This window comes from Seriola aureovittata, chromosome 15 (assembly GCF_021018895.1).
Source record: "Seriola aureovittata isolate HTS-2021-v1 ecotype China chromosome 15, ASM2101889v1, whole genome shotgun sequence".
NCBI classification, from domain to species: domain Eukaryota; kingdom Metazoa; phylum Chordata; class Actinopteri; order Carangiformes; family Carangidae; genus Seriola; species Seriola aureovittata.
The window spans coordinates 17,239,641-17,258,359 of record NC_079378.1 but is presented as its reverse complement, the minus strand read 5'-3'; the positions used below and the strand labels follow the sequence as shown (position 1 = coordinate 17,258,359).

General features: G+C 40.6%; 1 protein-coding gene across 3 annotated transcripts in view; it reads right to left on the bottom strand.

The window, feature by feature from the left end:
- Positions 1–18,719, bottom strand: part of gria3a (glutamate receptor, ionotropic, AMPA 3a) — a 67,502-nt gene that overhangs the window by 23,792 nt on the left and 24,991 nt on the right. For all 3 annotated transcript variants that reach the window (XR_008829722.1, XM_056397583.1, XM_056397581.1), the window contains exons 4-9: positions 16,194–16,381; positions 6,627–6,680; positions 6,239–6,400; positions 5,691–5,858; positions 4,867–4,971; positions 396–503 (exon numbers count right to left, since the gene is read on the bottom strand). Coding sequence is in view for 2 of the 3 variants with exons in the window: in XM_056397583.1 (XP_056253558.1) it covers positions 396–503; positions 4,867–4,971; positions 5,691–5,858; positions 6,239–6,400; positions 6,627–6,680; positions 16,194–16,381 (785 nt within the window). In the remaining variant the exon portion in view is untranslated. The remainder of the gene's footprint in view (positions 1–395; positions 504–4,866; positions 4,972–5,690; positions 5,859–6,238; positions 6,401–6,626; positions 6,681–16,193; positions 16,382–18,719) is intronic.

Genomic DNA, 18,719 nt, shown 5'->3' with positions numbered 1-18,719 from the left:
TGTTGTGCAGATCATTTCCTGTCTCCTGTGAGACAGCTGTCCCCAGCGTCACCGACATTTTACTTAATGAGAGGGAAACATTTTTACTTACGTATGCACTGAATGTGAATACGATGGTGTCTATCTCTATCGTTATCTTTACCAAAGCCGTTATTGTGATGTCACTACTACAACAGCCCACTGTAATATAAAAAAACCAAAATGCTTTGGCACCCACACGGATACAGTTGAAACACTCTTTGTGAATCGACTGTTTCAACATGTAGTGAGTGGATGGAAAGCAACTGAAAATAAAATAATTCTACCCTCCCAGGACAGATTGCAACAATGGACACCTTGACCTTGAGTGGCAGAAATCTTAAGGTGAAACACTTAAAACCTGTTTGAGAGTGTACCATAATAGTAGTGACCACAATTGTTCGGTTTTCCACAGAAGAGGACTCGTTGGTGACCTGTTGATCCATAATATATACAAATTTTTCGTACTCATTCCAGTAGCCGATCTGAAAAGGACATAAAGGTTCACAGTTATTACAAGAAGCAGAAAGAGATTTCGTTTTTTACAGTAGAGCCTCCAGGTACATGTGAGTTGGCTGACTCTATCTGTGCAGCAGGAGACAGTGTTGGTTTTGCCTGATGTACAGTTTTATTAAAAGCTTGTAGTGGTGCTTCTCATTTCACCTGAGCTACACTTGAGCAGAGTAGGAGTAATCTATTCCTGGCTCAGCAAATGTTCTCTTATATAACAGGAATGCAGCACCAGTGGAGCACTTGAAGGCTGATAAAATTAATACCAGTAAGACAAACCTAATAAATTTAAATGTGTCTTATCTAGCCCGTGCAGTGGGTTGCTCTACTGTTCTATTAATACTACACATAGCACATACAGTCAAATCTAACACAAAACAAACACAGGCCTGTGTCTGATTCCAGTGGCTGCATTATGATTATTTCTGTTACACAAACACTGATTTATTCAGCCAAGAAGAAATCAATGTCTCCCAATGCTGCTAGCTATAACGCACAGTACTCACTCTGTTGTCCGTGCAGATTGTCTCACACTGAGTTTGGATTAAAGGGTGGCTGTGATGTATGTTGCCTTGTGAGCTGAGCTATGTGGACAGTATGGGGCCACTTCCTCTTGGTGCCAGCTTTTGTGGGGACCCTGTCAGAGGTCAGGGTCGTGGAGCTAGTCAAGTCACAGTGCCTGCATTGTGGGCCTGTGTGTGTGTGTGTGTGCGTGTGCGTGTGCGTGTGTGTGTGCGTGTGTGTGTTCAGGCTGCATTTTTTTTGCTTTTGGTCTGCACAGTTATACAAAGCCAAACTACATCAGAGCAGTGGGCACCATGAGACCCCATGTTGTCTGGAGATAAGTCCAACTGAAATTAAAAAAGTAATTTTTTTTGTTTTGAAATGATTTTCAAATTTACTGTTAATAGTTTTTTTTATTACTGAAGAGAGGATGTTTCCCAAATGACTTTCTAACTTCCAAACTAAGAGTTGAGGTACATGTTTGCGACCGGACCTTCTCTGGTAACTGTGCCTTACAAGCTGATAAAGGGGTAGACAGTGTTTTGTTAGTGGTATTGAAGATAAAGGACCTAATTCAGCATCTAAACTAACAGACACTGACAAGTGCCACAGCTGTCAAGCTAACTAGCTAAATGACTGTTTCAAGCAAGTGAACATTTCCCCCTGTGGATGTTTGCTGGCTTGTTTAAGCCAAGGCACAAGACCAGACATGTGTCCATGCTTGTAGACAAAATGGACACTATGCAGCAGGAAGCTAATGTGTCACACAGCTCACAGCTCTACACCCTTTTCAGTCTGTGTCTAAGGGTGAGGGTTAAGATAAAATATTTTTATTGGCTATATGATTAAAGATGCAGATTTCCTCCTTTGTAGTTTTTCTCAAAAGAGGACAAAGGAAATCTAATTTACAGTGTTAATCTTTAAAAAGTACCACGGCATATATATGAACTTATGTACGGACACTGTAATACCAGCAAGGACTGTACGCTGCTTTCCAAACAAAAAACCCTGGATCACCAGTAACATCAAGACCCTCCTCAACCAGAAAGGGATGGAGACAGGGAAAAGCTCAGGTGTGTGCAACATGAGCTGAAGAGAAGATTAAAGCAGGTGAAGGAGGACTACAAAAAGAAAGTAGAGAGGAAGCTGCAGAACAACAACACCAGAGAGGTGTGGAAGTGGATGAGGACCATCACTGGCTATAAATAGAAGAACAGCCAGGCAACAACAGGTGATGTGAACAAGTCCAATGAGTTCAACCTGTTCTACAACAGGTTTGACACAGCCTCACCTGTTCTCTCTCCCACTGCTTCAGCTGCAGCTTTTCCTATGACATCTCCTTCACAACCTGACACTGCAGCTGCAACTTCCTCCACACTGGGGTCAAGTTTCCTGTCCTTTACAGCGGAGGAGGTGAGGGCGGAGCTCAAGAGGCTACGCCCTGTAAAGGCAACAGGCCGGATGGTGTGTGTCTGAGGCTGTTAAAGGACTGTGCAGCCCAGCTGTCTGAGACTCTCCAGAGGACCTTTAACTTAAGCATACAAACAGGGAGGGTCCCGGTCCTGTGGAAAGCATCATGTCTTGTTCCAGTACCTAAAGTAGGACAACCGACTGAGATAAATGACTACATCATGAAGACCTTGGAGCGGCTGCTTCTCCACCTTCTTAGGCCACAGGTTGAACATGCACTAGACCCCCTACAGTCCGCCTACAAAGAACATATTGGAGTGGATGATGCCGTCCTTTACATGCTCCATTGGGCCCATTCTTACTTGGATGAGCCAGGTATTACATGAGGATTATGTTCTTTCATTTCTCAAGTGCATTTAACACCATCCAACCCCACATTCTTAAAGACAAGCTGGAAGGGATGGGGGTGGACCCCTGCTTCACGTTCTGGATTGTGGATTACCTGACAAGACAACCACAGTACGTCAGGCTTGGTAACTCCACAGGGGACTGTTCTGGCTCCATTCCTGTTCACCCTGTATACGGTGGACTTTAAATACAACTCTGAGTCCTGCCATATCCAGAAATACTCGGATGACACAGCTATTGTGGCGCGTATCAGGAATGGGCAGGAAAAGGAGTACAGGAATCTGACGATGGCCTTCAGTGAAGGCAGTGAAAGTGTTTGCAGTGAAATGCTGCACGTTTTATCAGTCACTGGTGGCCAGTGTACTCTTTTATGCTGCAGTCTGCTGGGACACCAGCATGTCAGACACGAACACAAGGAGCCTGGATAAGCTGGCCAAAAATACTGGGTCTGTGCTTGGCAGGAGTCTGGAGTCACTCAGGACTGTTGTGGAGAGACGCATGCAATGTAAGATGGAGGCCATCTTGGACAATACCAACCATCCTCTCCACAACATTCTGGCAGGACAGAGAAGTAGCTACAGCTGCAGCAAACATCTCATCTCACTGTGCTGCAGAACAGAGAGGTTCAGGAGATCCTTTGTTCCTACTTCCGTCAGGCTATACAACACCTCAGCCAAAGGAAGTGGATTAATCTAATTATTATTGTTAATTTGTCATTAACTGTTATTATTATTATTATTATTATTATTATTATTATTATTATTATTATAATTATTATTATTATTAGTATTATTATTATTATTATTATTATCAACAATGAGCTAATGGTGAAATTCACATTAATTTCCCCTAGGGAATAAATAAAGTATCTATCTATCTATTTATCTATCTATCTATCTATCTATCTATCTATCTATCTATCTATCTATCTATCTATCTATCTATCTATCTATCTATCTATCTATCTATCTATCTATCTATCTATCTATCTATCTATCTAACTATCTATTTAGACTATAGCATAAAGTAAACATGCATTTTAATTTCAGTTGCACTTTAATCCGACAGGGGCAGGTAAAAGTAGGTACAAGTGAATACTGCTATTAGAATTTAAGCTGTAAAACCTGCCTCACAAGAGCTGCTAACCCCACCTCACAGCATCATTACAGAGGGTATTAATGGATAGTTTTACTGCGATGATGGTGTAAAGCCTTTGTGAGAGGATTTCCACGAGGAAAACGCTGAAAACTGAAGTCACATTTAAATATCAAATACATACATATAATAATATCATCTGCTTATGATCTTGCAAAGCCAGCCCACAACCTTCACTTTGCTTGTTCTTGTCTGCTAGAGCTGTGTAGGCTTTTTGCTTAATGTCACTTCAAATGATTGACATCGCTGTGCTTTATTCAGGCGTCAACATGAAACATATCAAATGTTCACACATGCACCACTCACTGGTCTGTCAGTGGTTTTAGCATCAGATTTTGAATTTGGTAATATGTGGCAGCTCATCCAGAAACATGCTTCTAAACTGTTGACTATAATCTGTTTCTGAATAAGTGTGAAGCAAAGTGTATGCCCTGCAGCAGCAGAGTGATGCCTCATTGTGCATCTACACTTTGTTTGTTCATGAGGTTTCTGAGTTTTGAGCCATGTCATCATCTAACTCCCCAACACTTTGTAGACTGGTCCAGTTTCTGTCTGCAGGGCTCAGCTGATTCTCGGTGGATGTTTTCCAGATTCAAATCTCGGGGGGAATGTGTGCTCACATGATTTGAGCTGGCTTTGCAAGACTTACTGGCAGCTTCTGTCCGAATCAGAATCAACTCTAACTCATGTACTGCCAGCATGCCAAGAGAAATCAAGATCCACATCACGAAGCTGCCTGAAACGTGCCTGTATTTGTTAACATACAGTACTGATATCCAGTTCATATGCTAATCCAGCAAAGAGTAGTTACACATTAATTAAGCTATCACGGATGTTTCCAAGGCTCATGTTGTCACTTACCTTCCTGGGGCCTCCTGTCTTCATCTCGTACACATCGATTGTGTAATTAGATCGCCGACCAAATGTGTCAAACTGGATGTTTCCTGTCATACCTTGTACTTGGACCTGCCAGGCACCAAGAAAAGAATGATGACACCTGTTCCTTCCACACAGCAGGTGAGCAAACTCCACATGAAAACATGCAACAAATGGTCTTTATATATCAGTGTCTAGCATTCTCCACAGTGACTTTAGCTTTCCCCGGTGTGTTGTTTGTTTGATACATATTAACAGCATCATGTTTTTTTTATATTCCCACTCTATTTGAGAGGCAAGTGTTTGGGCTGATTATGAGGTCTGGATCAATGTACAGAGGGAGCAAGTCTGTAAAGTTTAGCAAAAATATGGGAAAGGTCAGATTTTTAAAACAAGGGAAAGATTGCTTTTACTATTTGCTGAGACAAAGCGAAGATTATAGGTCAGAATAACTGGGAATAAAGGACACAGTTCAACAAATTGTTAATTTACTCACATTGCAGTAAGGAATGGGTGAATTTAAAAATATTTAATTTTGCTATGTGAATGAAATATGGTGCCTGATCGGTTACAGTTCATGGTTTGTAGAGTTGTGGATCAGTGTTTAGGGATCTTAAAAGATTGTAAGAAGAAAGATGAAGAAAAAAAGAAAAAAATTGTAATGGCACTTAGATCCCACAATGGAAAAACTGATCAATTTTGAGGCAGAACCAAGTGAAGAATGAGATAAAGCAAAGATTCAACCACAGGGTAAAAAAAAAAAAAAATTCAGAGATATATACAGAGACATCCAGCGCCTTCGGTCCTACCATTTTGAGGGCTCGCTCTATGTCAATGCCTTGGCTCCAGGGCACAGCAGGGTTGGCGAGGCAGTCGCCCGCACTCCCCCTGCGAGACACATCCACTCGCTGCCGCCGAAGGTACCGAAAGGCTTCCGCAATCACGAGGATGGCATCGTGGGTCAGTGCTGATGTATACTGAGACAAAGGGCGCAAGAAACACCAGTGATACACCAGTGACATCACGTAAACACTGGACTGCAACCAGATCAAGGTTACTATTTCCACACCAGTACTTGGTACAGAGCAATGCTACTGACGTAAAAAGTAAGAAAATCGAAGCCTCTCATAATGATTGACATAAAAATCGTCTGAGAATGAAAGCCGCCTCTATTCAAGGACAAGTAGGTAACAAGTTATTTTAGCAGCATTTCAGTGAAAAGATTCAGACTGACATATTTCTCTTGTTTAAGTATAGTTACTACTTTAAAACTTAGGAAAGAAGAGAAGGGAAAAAAAGGATCTTTGAAGATGTTAAATAAAATCTAACTGCAGCCTCGACACTATGCCTCTCTGACCTTCAATGGAGTGTTTTTGGCCTCTGGAAATTCTCTTTCATCCAGGCGCTCCCAGCGCTGGAGGAACTGCTGGACGATGGGGCTGTCTGGGTTGATGATCTGGAAGCCTGTGATGTTGGCTCCACCAGAAAAGACCCTGTCCAGGCTCATGTTGGAAAAACCCTGAGAGCAAAGAGCACAACTGGCTGGTAGTGGAGCAAAGAATCATTAGCAGCAAAGAAAAAAACACTTAAAAACTGCTTGGGCTTGTCCATCATGAAATCTATCATAACTACATATTGAGAGAACTACGATTGAGTATTGCATTTCTTTGCACTGCATTGCATCACACTGAGTCGTATCTTTTTTATGGCGTTGTGTTGAATTGTGTCATGTTGCGAGCTCTCACCAAGTTGGCGAGGATGTAGTGGTATCCTCTGCTGTTTTTTCCTGAGGTCACCACCTACAAGTCGCAGGAGGAGACACACAGTGAGTCACATATACATCTGAAAACATTGAGAACATTTAGAGAGGCTGAGATTCAGAAGTGACAAAGAACTTCAATTTCATTACACATGCCGAACAATTGAAAGAAAGAAAGAAAAAAAAAAAAGAAAGACATTTTAAAGCTAGATTTGCAGGGGCAAGAGGGAACGTGTGGGCACATTTGTACATTTGTGTGTTTTTGAGATGAGACACACACACAGAGAGGAGAGAAACTGTGATGACACTGCTTGTTCCTTTCCATTAACTTCAACATGTAAAATAAGGTCAAGGCTTAGGCAAACCTCTCTCTCTCGCTCTCTTCTCACTCTCTCTCTCTGCAGCTGCCTGTGCTCTACAGTCTGCCTCTTCCTGCTTCACTATGTCTCAGTCGCACAAGAGACTTAATTAAACCAAAAACGTTGTACAGCACCTGTCACAGGGAGAGCTACACTTGCTGATTTCTTTTAAACTTCTGCACTAGCCAAACCTCTCTCTCTCTCTCTCTCTCTCTCTCTCTCTCTCAGTCTCTCTCTCTCTCTCGCTCACCCTTTCACGTGCACTCACTTTCTCCATATCTGCCTTAGTTCTGATTCTCCACTGCAGCGTATACAGAGATTCAAAAAGATACTGTGGGGGTGGATAGTTGTTTTTGTTTTTTTTCCCCCTTGTCTTTTCACTTTCTACACTCGCCCACAGTTTTTATAAGTGTACTCAGGCTCTGAAATCATCTAAATGTTAAATGTCCGGAGTGAAAGAGATATCATATTGAAGAGATTTCATACAGAACTTGAAACAACCGTCATCCCTGTGGTTTTTTTTGTTGTTGATCCCTTTCTCATATCCAGTGGCTCCTCTCACACCCGTGCTTTCATTCACTGCTTCTGCTTACTCATACCTCAATGTCTTGTAATTCTCTCCAGAGAGAGAATGTCCTTGATGCTCTTATACACGTACAGCAATTTCAACAATAAATTCTATTACTTTGCCAGGAAATGCAAAATGATTTCATTGTGTTCCACATTACAAAAACTTAACAGTCTCCAAACAGCATTAAACAGTGACAGAAAGAGACGAGCAACAAATATATCAACTCCACACAAACAGACAAAAAATGCAAATAAAAATAAAAATAATAATAAATAAATAAAAGAATAGAACAGAATGTCCAGTAAACCTGTCCAATGTCCACAGTACCACTGTCACATGAACAATCATAATAATCAAGAATAGACATTAAAACAGTGTCCATGTGTTCATTTCTGTTGTACCATCACCACATCCATCTCTCCACCTTCATTACTGCCACATCCCAAAAAGGTATATTTACAGATGCGAATAGGACAGTACACAAAAATTAAAGATTGCGTTCATTCAGTCGCTTGCAATGAGTGAAATCGCAGACACATTCCCCATTTATCATTGTATTTTTCTACCTCATTTATCAGGCTGTATGATATTCTTTCAAAAGCTGCCACCTTATTCAGTTCTATTATCTGTTTGCCAATCATGATACTTGTCTGAACCCAGTTAGCTAAAGGTTTGACCATATGGTCGATGGATTTAGGGCTTCCGAGTATGTATAGCTCCGGACAGAGCTGTTAATCTATCCCCGCTACTTCTGTGATATATTCATGAATTCTGGTCCCAAAAGCTTGTATGTGTGGGCATGACCATGGTGCATGGACTAAGTCCCCTGCCACCCCATTACACCGCCAACAGTCTGGAGTTTCTTTCAAACCCATTCTTAATAGCCTGCTGGGGTAATTGCAGCGTGTTAAATGCTTCAAGCTTCTGCAGTCACAATTCAAATATTTCAAACATTTTATTCCTAAAATTAGATAATTAATGTAAAGCCACTGCATTTCATCATCCAAATATTGCCTCTTAGTCATTCGCTGTTGATTTTATTTACTCTCATGCTCATTTGGTTGATAGAGTTCCACTTGGTTTCTGTGTGAGGAATTTCTTTTCAAAACAACCTCAAAATAGTTTGACTTGCATGAAAAAAAAAAAAATTCCACGTGTCACGAATTGAGCATGGTACATGTTCTGGTAAAGGATAATTTCACTTCATTTGCTGTGGGGTTTCTCCCTTCTTTGTCGGCAGTGCTGTTCTGAAAAAAAGCATCTGGGCATAACAAATATTTTTAGGATCCTGATGCTCCAGTTTCATGGTCCCCTGGGATAATCGCTTTTTGTGAGTATATGAAACCACCAGGAACCCGCAGGAGGTCAGGTCTCACAGTCACTGAGAGAATAACACTTTTAGTGTCATAGGACTCATATCTTCGTCTCTGTCAAAATCCATCTCTCACAAAACAGTCTCCTCAAACAGCCCAGGGAAAAGAAGACCTTGGAGAAGTCACCAGCAGCACTGATTGTACTGAATAGCTACTACATTTTTAATGCTCATTGAATGGAAATAATAGTCCAAGTGCCATTCCCACTCAACTGTTTTCTACTGTTAATGTTTTTATCTAGTCTTCCTGGTGGTGCTCCGGTTTCAGTCTAAAAACATGCAGATTAGGTTAACTACTCGTTAACGACTCGAAATTGCCCGTAGGTGCAATTGTGAATATGAGCATGAATGGTAGTTTGTGTCTTCATGTCAGCCCCGTGATAGACTGGCGGCCTGCCCCCATCTCACACCCAATGTGAGCTGAGATGGGCTCCAGCCCCCCACGACCCTTGAAGGAGGAGCGGTGCAGCTAATGAATGGATGGAGGTTGTCATCTGGAAACAGACTGAGAATATAACAACTGGTATAAATGTTTTTTTTAACTTAAAGATTTTGACCACGAGCAGAGCTATTAAGCAATGTTTTTAAAAGTGGGTCCCTACGACGTGACGCCCATTCCATGGTTTCATGCTCTTTTGCGCTGATTGACAACTGGTGCCGGTAACATACTAAGAAACATTGCAATGACACATAAAAATTAAGGATGAAGAAGACCGCAAGCTAGCAGACATGGGTGAGACAACCAATGCAGGTTTTAAAACATTAAAAAAAAAATCTGCTTTAGAAATGTTTTATAATGAAGGAAATGCACTCCACATGTATTTTAGGCATCGAGGATAGAAATACTGAATGGAAACAGCTGTGTTTATTTACAATATAACTCTACTGGGTGCTTTAATAGAATTCATCATTTTGAGAAATACGCTCATTCACTTTCTTGCCAAGAGTGATATGTGAAGAGTGACACCACTCTCATTTCAGTCTGGCTGTTAAATATGAAGCAACATGCAGGATTATCTTAGTTTAGCATGACATATTATTCACCATGATTGTTTAATCTGTAGAAAAACCAAAACATAAAAACAAGAAGTTGTGATTTAATGAGAAGTTACGTGCCAGACTATTTCTTGGCCAGGAGCTGTGAAGCACTTTCTATACAGATAAACAAAGGAGACATTGTTTTTTCCTTTGGACGGAGCCAGGTTAGCGGTTTCTCTCTTGTTTCATGTCGTTATGCTAAGCTAAACTCAGCATTGCCAGGCTGTAGTTTCATGTTTAGAGTGGTATTGATCCTCTCATTTAACTCTGCAAGAAAGGGAAGACAATATCAATATACTTTAACTCAAGACAAAAATCCAAAATGGTCGTCCAGTCTAAAACAGTTAAAACAGTAGTAAGATATTGGTGTGCAGGATGCTCCCTTGCAAATATGCACAGTTTTAAAATTCACAGTTAAAAATAAATCACAGCACATCACCTTCCATCCCCCGCTAGTGCATTACAATCATATGAATCATCACTAACAGACAAATAAACCCAGCACTCAGACTCCTGTTACAGCTCCACATTAGTATTCGCCTCTTTATCTTTGCTGAGGATATAATCAGAAACAAGGGGCCATCTCTCTTTGCTGTGGAGGAGACAAACTGGACGCAAACAGAGAGAAAAAGAGGGAAAGCAGTTGTCTCAGGTCTAAATGATCATTATTTGTCCATCCTCAGGACTCCTGCTGCCCGCCTGTCTGGATGGGCAGGTCTGCGCTGTGCTGCCTGATGCCGGCCTGGGCCTGGCCCGAGCTGCAGGATGATCAGCCTAAATTTTCCTGTGGGAATAGACTCTAATTAAGCAGACTAGAGCCAGAGTCCTGTGCAGAGCTGGATGTCTGCCCAAGTGCCTTCAAGAGGATTTGACTCTCTTCCTACTGATGGAGGCATCTCTTTGTTACAGTGATTTGTCATCTGCCTTCTTCAGAACTGGAACGGGCATCGCAAGGTTGATAACTGTCCCTTTTCACTAGTCAACTAATTATTGTTATGCTACTAGAAACAGGGCAAAATGTGAGGAAGGATTTAACTGTCAAAGAAGTGCAGTAAAGAAAGAAATTATAGCAGGGGAAGGACATGGCTGTATATCAGTTAAACATTGCTCCACTGTAAAACCTCTTGTTCACCAGTCCTCACTACAAAGCTGAATCTTTGAGTGGAAAGTAATTGTGTCACATGATGAAACTTCTGCCTGTCTGCACATTATACACAATATACGCAATGAAATATGAATAATACATTATCCTTATCATTTATAGAATGAACTCAGTACAATACAACCACTTAAATGATCCTTTCTACTAGTCTTGTTGTTGAGACTGAGTCCAGTCTGATGGTGCAAGCGGCTGATTTGCAGTAGCATCTGCCCCACACTTCTAAACTCCACACACTCTTATAGAGTGTGCCAATATCAGCAAAATAAAAAATGCGTATGAAGTTGTAATGTCCTTACTATCCTTGTTACAGCTGCCAACTCTCCTGCTTGTGTGTGTTTGATGTTGTTTTTCATTTGGGTTGCTTTTAACTCAGACTTCTCTTGGGTCTCCTTTGGACGCCTGGGCTACAAACAAGGCTGTACAATAACTTCCTCTATCACAGTCAATGTTTTTTTTTCTTTCTCAGAAGCTATGTTTTCGTTTTGTAGTCAATGTTAAGAAAAAAGGAAATGAAGGAAAAGGTCTTCTCTTGTTGTTGTTGTTTATTTGTGGGGGCATTATAAGTCAAGCTGCGGTATCACATACTTTTCATGCTGGTTTTTAAGATGATGTCACATACACAGTAATCCAGACACGACCTAGTGAAGTGGACTTGCAAAGGACAACTCTCCTGATAATGTTTATATTGTTATAATCTATTATTTTTGTGTAGCCTGAGGTTAATTTACCAGAGTTATAACTGTTTGTTTTAGGTTATGAATCCAGTAGTAGTAATGTAAAAAGGTGGCAAAGTGTTCGCTTCATAGCAGTTGTGTCTTATCCACTGCTTGCTTCACAATAATTAAAGATACCCTATGGAATTTTCATTTAATCCTTTCATTCTTTATGTTCAATGAGTCTCACCAAAATGCAAAACTCCCACTCTGTAGTCTGAGCAGATGTGCATCAAGTCAGCACCTTTACTCATCCTCATGTTCATGCTGGTAGAGCAAAGAAAAAAAATCCAAGGACATCCTCATCACAGCACATTGCTCTACGGCGCCACTACAGCACAAGGATGATTATTCAACACTATTTCTCATTGACTTTGGAAAAAAGAATTTTTATTTTTTTTTAATTATTTCAAAACAAAAAGCAATGTGTCGATGTAGTTACTCCCGTTACACACGATATAAGTTAAAGATATCTGAGCTTGGGCTACACCCGCCTGACCGACCTGAAACAGCATTTCTAAACGACAGTTCAGATGATGCTCTGTCCATTTCAGATTGAATTTGGGAACACTTGTAGAACAATCAGCTGGATAATGGTCAGTTTTCTCCGTTAGCCCATGTTCGTATCATGTAGTTAACTCTGTGTGGGGGCTCCAGGCTGCAGCACACAAAACACCTGCGCAATGACGTATGAGCTACAAGCTAGTCAGTAGAAAAGTGTACATTTCTCCGTCTGTATGTGATGAACTTTCAGTCCTTACATGAAAAAGACTGAACCACACTTCAAAACGTTTATTTCTCAACCATAGACAGGGTCTGCATGTGCTTCACGGGGGCTCCAAGGTGTGTGAGAGCGCTGCCCCGCCCCTCACACACAGGGTCAGAGAGAGATGCAGATGAACTTTTATGTTGCAGTAACAAATACAAAATCTATTTTCCTAATTACTTCAGTAACGAGAGCAGAACCGATATCGTTGGATGGTTTTTGTAGCGGGGATGACATTTTTTGTGAAACAGAATGTGGCACAATAATCATTTTTATAATCATTAGAGGCCAAAATCGTAATCAAAAGTAAAATTCGATTAATTGCCCCGCCCTAATACATGCATCATTTCCAAAACTGTTATAAAACTAAAATAATTCAGTATCAGAGGATGAGATCACAGTATGATAAACCTACTCCTAGCAATTAAGGGTTTTTGAGTTACCCATATATACATTTTTGCAGCTAGCAGCATGGCTCTAGGGCTCTACCATGAAATTTAGTACACACTTTCAAGGTCCCTGGAGTATGTATCTTAATGACCTTGATGATCCTCTGACATTTCCTCTAGCGCCACCAGCGGGTCAATATTTCAATTTGCCCAGTGCCTCATCTGTAATCTGTGTTTACTGCTGATTAGCAAATTCATGCTAACAGGCTAAATTAGGATAGTGAACATATTAAGCATTAAACGTACAAAAAATCAACCCCTCAGAGAAAATATACTTCAGAAAACATTTTTTATGTCATGCCATTAAAGCCAAAGCCCATGCAAAGTAACAGATAAAACTACAATTCACCTACAAGATTAAATAACATCCCCACAGATGTAATCTGAATAATCCCATTACAGCATCTTGTTTTACTATCCTACTCACTGGGTGTGGAATTTCAGTGCACCTCTGGGTGTTCAGCAATTCTCCTATTTCCCTCCACAGCACTAGACAGAGAGACTCACACTACATGGCTCAATTCCCACAAGCTCTCTGCCTTCCGAGTCTTTTTTTCTCTCTCTAACTCTTCCTCTGTCCGTCCACTGAGCAGGAGGAGGCTGGAGGTGACGGGTCCTCTCTGGCAGCGATTATAAATCCACTGTGCTTCTATTATTGATGAGAAGCCTTAGAGGTGTTTATCGCTCCGTCTTTACTTTACTGAAGGGATGAGCAGACTGATATCTTTAAAGGTGGTAAGAGAGCCAGCGGGGGAGGAAAAAAATCCCACAGTACATTTATCAACAAATAAAGTCTGTTACAATTGAAGCTACCCTGATAACAAAAGTAATTTGCTCAAATTAAATGATAGATGTGTGCGTATAAATTCATTAATAACGTACTGGGTGGACATAATAGCCTGAATGCAGGTATCAAACAAATGTAACTATTATTTTGATGATTATGGTCTCTTCATGAGGTCTGAGGTCTAATTAAAAAATAAATAATGTCCAGAATGGTTGCATCCTTATTGCCTGAGTGATCTTGAAGTGTTTGCTCACTCCTGACTTTGTAAGAGATCTTCCCTCAGGCTAGGAGGGTAGGCTATTTATAGTAGGCTCATTGTTGTTGCTGTTATGGGACAGTGTGTCCTACTTACTGTGGGAGCTGATATTACATTAAAGCAAGTGTTGATGTCACAGCTCGTACAAGGAGTCGTTCCCTAGAGACGCAGGCACGTCTTGCCACTCTTGAACATCTGGAGAGACACTTTTCTGACAGATGCTGCCTACAAGGCCACCATTCACATTAATCCACCACAGTGAAGACATTATGATCGGATCAGCCCGACATGACACACGAATGACCATCATTATCTGATTGGATAGCTTGAATCTAATATGGAGGCATTTGGAGAACAATTGAAGAAACCCTCTGTATCAATGTGAAGACAGCAAACTTCTTTTGATGAATAAAAATGTTCCGTGCTGTCACCGAACATATTCCCCCACGTCGGAAGAAGTGAAGACAGATCCGCAGTGAAGGTCAGAGTGAAACTTGTAAGGCCGGTGGTAATGAAGATCATTATGTAGAGGGCTGAGGACTCGACACACAAATATCTCCGTAAAAAAACAGAAGGTTAAGATGTTCTCAGGATTAATGGTTCAAAGGAGCTTGCTCTCTCTCTTTCTCTCTCTCTCTCTCTCTCTCTCTCTCTCTCTCTCTCTCTCTCTCTCTCTCTCTATCTCTCTCACACACACACACACTTAGAAAACAAACTGTACTTGTGGGCCTAATAGTTTTTCTAACATGACTTTGCTGTGCAGCTATCTACAACAGATACAATAAACCCAAGCTGAAAGGAAATACACAACCTTTAGCTGTCAAGATTTATTTTATTTCCCAATAAGTGCTCATACCTTAACAAGATCGGTCGTTCAGAATACTGACCCACTGAGTGTTTTCTACTCTCTCTCCCTTAAGGCTTCGTTCAGACAATCCACACTTCTCAGTTAATGTTAGGGGAAGCTCGGCTTCATGGTTAAAAGAAACCAAATGCTGCTCCAGCTTCAAACTCACACCCTTTGTATGTATGCTCAAACAATCAGCCCTGACCTCTGCCTAAGCACTGCATTACAATAACAATGTCACACCACTAAAAAAAGACAGTAATTATTTGATTGGCTATACGACGATGCATATCATGAAAACAAGAACATAGATTGGTTTAAGAGATAAATGCTGGTGAGAACAGTCTTGTATGTAACTGGTCTAGTGTTAATACACCTTTTGTAGCTCCCCATGAGGTGACTATAATGTGGCTAAATTTGGTTTAAGTCAGGATTTGGGTTAGTTAGTTGAGATTATCAACATTCAACTATCCAAATAAAAAATAAAAATCCATCCGTTTGCTTGAGGCAATTGTATTCCAGCACTGGTCTCTATCCAACTGCACAAAGCCTGAGAAACAGCACACTTCAAAATCCATTTGCAAGACAAAATGTGACCACATGTGCAACATAGCTTCTAATCCTCCAAATGAACAATAATGATCTTCTGAGTGAGCAAGCAAAGTCGCAGTTAAGCCTCATTGAATACATTTTTGATGATAAAGTATTTTCTATGGCGCAGCCACAGTGAGTGGCACGCCTTAGCAAACACTGAATGTGAATCAAGACTCATGTGGGAAAACTGCTAGCTGATGATCACCTAGGAAACAAGGATGAGGAGGCTGTTTAATTCCTCCACATGAATTAAACCCAGGTGACCTCAAACAATTCACGCACAAAAAATAACAAATAACAAGCCGTAATTGAATGTACCCGTCTCGCTTGTTTTAACATCGTCTCTAAATGAGGATGCTGAGATCTGAGGCAATCATGATGCACTCCAAGTGCTTAGGGTAATAACAAAAAAGAAATGAAAAAGAGAGAGCAGAGCAAACAAGGAGTGCGCCTTATTTCACTAAGAGTGTAAATGGAGATGGTGTTCAAGGCAAAAAGTGAGAAGCAGACAGTGTTTATTCCTTTAGAAACAATGAAACATGCAGAGACATGAGGCTGAATAAAGGTATTTAAGGGAAGAAGCCGTTTTTCCAGTGTCTTATTTTGCTCAGATTAAGCAGATTGTGTGTTGCTGTGTACCTGCTCCAGTATGGAGTTGATCCTGTCCACCTCACAGTCGATGAGAAAGCGTTTCTCCTGCCGGCGGTCCATCTCCTCGATGATGCGTCTGTACTCGGTGGGGTCCACAATGTTCCCCACCGAGCGAGCTGTCACCTGCCAGTTATTGGCTACAGCCGACTCCATGATGGCCTGGAGGATGGTAAACCCTGGGGGAGCAGAGGGAGAAGAGCTCCATCACACATCTGTCTTTTTGGATTTCAGAGCACAGCAGCAGATAAAAGCTGTGCTGAGAATCCAAACTGAAGAGCTATGAGGGTACGCTGGCTTTCAACAATGGTTAGCAACATGTTTAATTTAGGAAAAGCTTTTTATTACAAACTAGTAACAAACCCATGATGCATCGTTGAAATGTTTATCTGAACAATACAATCCTCTTGTAAGAGTTACCCGCAGACATACTGCAGTTTATAATCTGTTTAGTAGTAGTGATCCAAAATAAATGAAGACAGAAAATGTCTACAGCAGGTAAACAGAGAGGCTGACACACCCACAAAAGATTAGGTTAAAGCTGTGGCATCTATAACAAACACAGAGTTACAGAGCATAATTGGTGTCTATGCTGCTTTAGCAGTGTGTCACAGGAGGTCACCTTAGTTTTCTGTTTCCTGCCTCACTGACAGATATTTCAGACTTCCAAATTTAAGGCCGTAGGTGAGACAAGACATCACAATAAGACGTGTAGCACATACTCCAGCAAATGCAGTGAAATGAACTGCTAAAGAAGCAGTTGAACAAGCACAATTGGTGTAACTCAATGGTGTGTTACTTTGCAGAGCACACTGTGCCATGGGATGAACTGGTAGATGAGGCATATGAAAGGAAGAAGCTGAGCTAACAGTAACCTGGCTGAGCAGGGACACTGAAAAGCCACTGTACACACACAGGAATTCAGGGAGTTCCACTGATAGTTTACTAAGGGGTTTAAGAATTCATGGTCAGCAGTCATGACTGGCCATAAAGGCAGTTTCTAAGTCAGTCAAAAAGAGACGGCAGTGACTCTAGGTGAAAAGAAAAGAAACCAGAAAGCTCTTCTTTGTTTTAGTTAAAGATTCTTATAGTTAAAAAGAAAAAAATGATTTGTGCCTATTCGCGAAACAAAGAGTTTTTGCCGGAAATTGAGCAAGGCAGCAATCAGCTTATCAATTTCCCTTCAGAAACAGCATGTCATGGTCATTTTATACACTTTCAATCCTGCTGCTTGCTAATTTAGTTTTGTTTCTATTGAGTGTATTGTTTCAAGCACGAACTCCCAGCTTTATTTCCATTAATCTAATGTTGTTACAATAAAATCAGTGGTGACATTATCAGCTATTTGCAATTATGATTTTTTTTTTCTTTGTAAATCTGGATTTATTCATTTGTTGGCGATGTTAAAAGGAGGTGAAGCTGAATTGTCAGTCTGCTGGGATTGTTCCATGAAGCCAGAATCTCCTGCTGAGCTATTTGAAGGTTTCATGGAGCCGATTCAAAAAAACATCTGTTATGTGACGACAAATACAGCGACATACTTGGACCTACACACACAAACACACTGTTCTCTGAGCTAAGCACCTACACAGATGCTAACAACCAGAAGAAATAATTATACCCTGGGTTTTGGAAAATGCCAATAAATTCTGATTGGTTACTTTTCCAAAAGGTTAAGCAACATGGGAACTTTCAGGTTTGACAGCTGAAGCACTTTTTAACTTCTTATGTTATTGATCTTAATTCTGTACAATATTATTACATTTATAAATGTTAGTTTCTAAGGTTGTAATTAAAATTGGATCATGATAATGCTTTGCCAGTCGTATAATCCAGCACCAAAACATAACTGTGCTAAATAAACAATGTTACAGTGGCTCACAATCAATTTTCCGTTACAAAAGTTGATTTGAAATAATGATGTAGTACCCTAGTTACAGTTCTACATAAATGTGGTTCATTGATACAAATAAGTTATTTATTTATATTTACATTATGTTTTTGGGTTATAGGAACAAGATCATTAGAAACACAGTGTTTGGCTGTTTGACCTGAAGTGACAGAAGATGGGTCACTGCCATGGACATGAGGCCATGTTGCCTATTTAAAGTGATCAATCTCTTATCAAGCATCAATCCGCCTCTATGCAGAAACAGCACATATCAAACTGGCTTGGGTTGAAAGCTTGTGTCTAGTTTCACTGAATAAACTTAACATTGAGCTCCACATTTGTGCAACTCAACATAAATCCAGTTCATTGTATATTGAGAAGTATAAACTAGGATGAAGTGCAGCCATTTAAAAAGCATGTAACAAGACCAGCAACCCATGAAAAGGTAACACATTTTCAAGCAGAAAAAATATTAAAAACAGCAGAATGAATAGCAGCTCCGAAGAGAGAAAATGACAGTGTGGAAATTAATAACATGCATCAGAAATTTACATATTTCTATTATCAGAAGAACGGTGCAGTTGAGTGGTGGTGAAACCGTAGGGTGGCAGAAGCTCATTACGTGC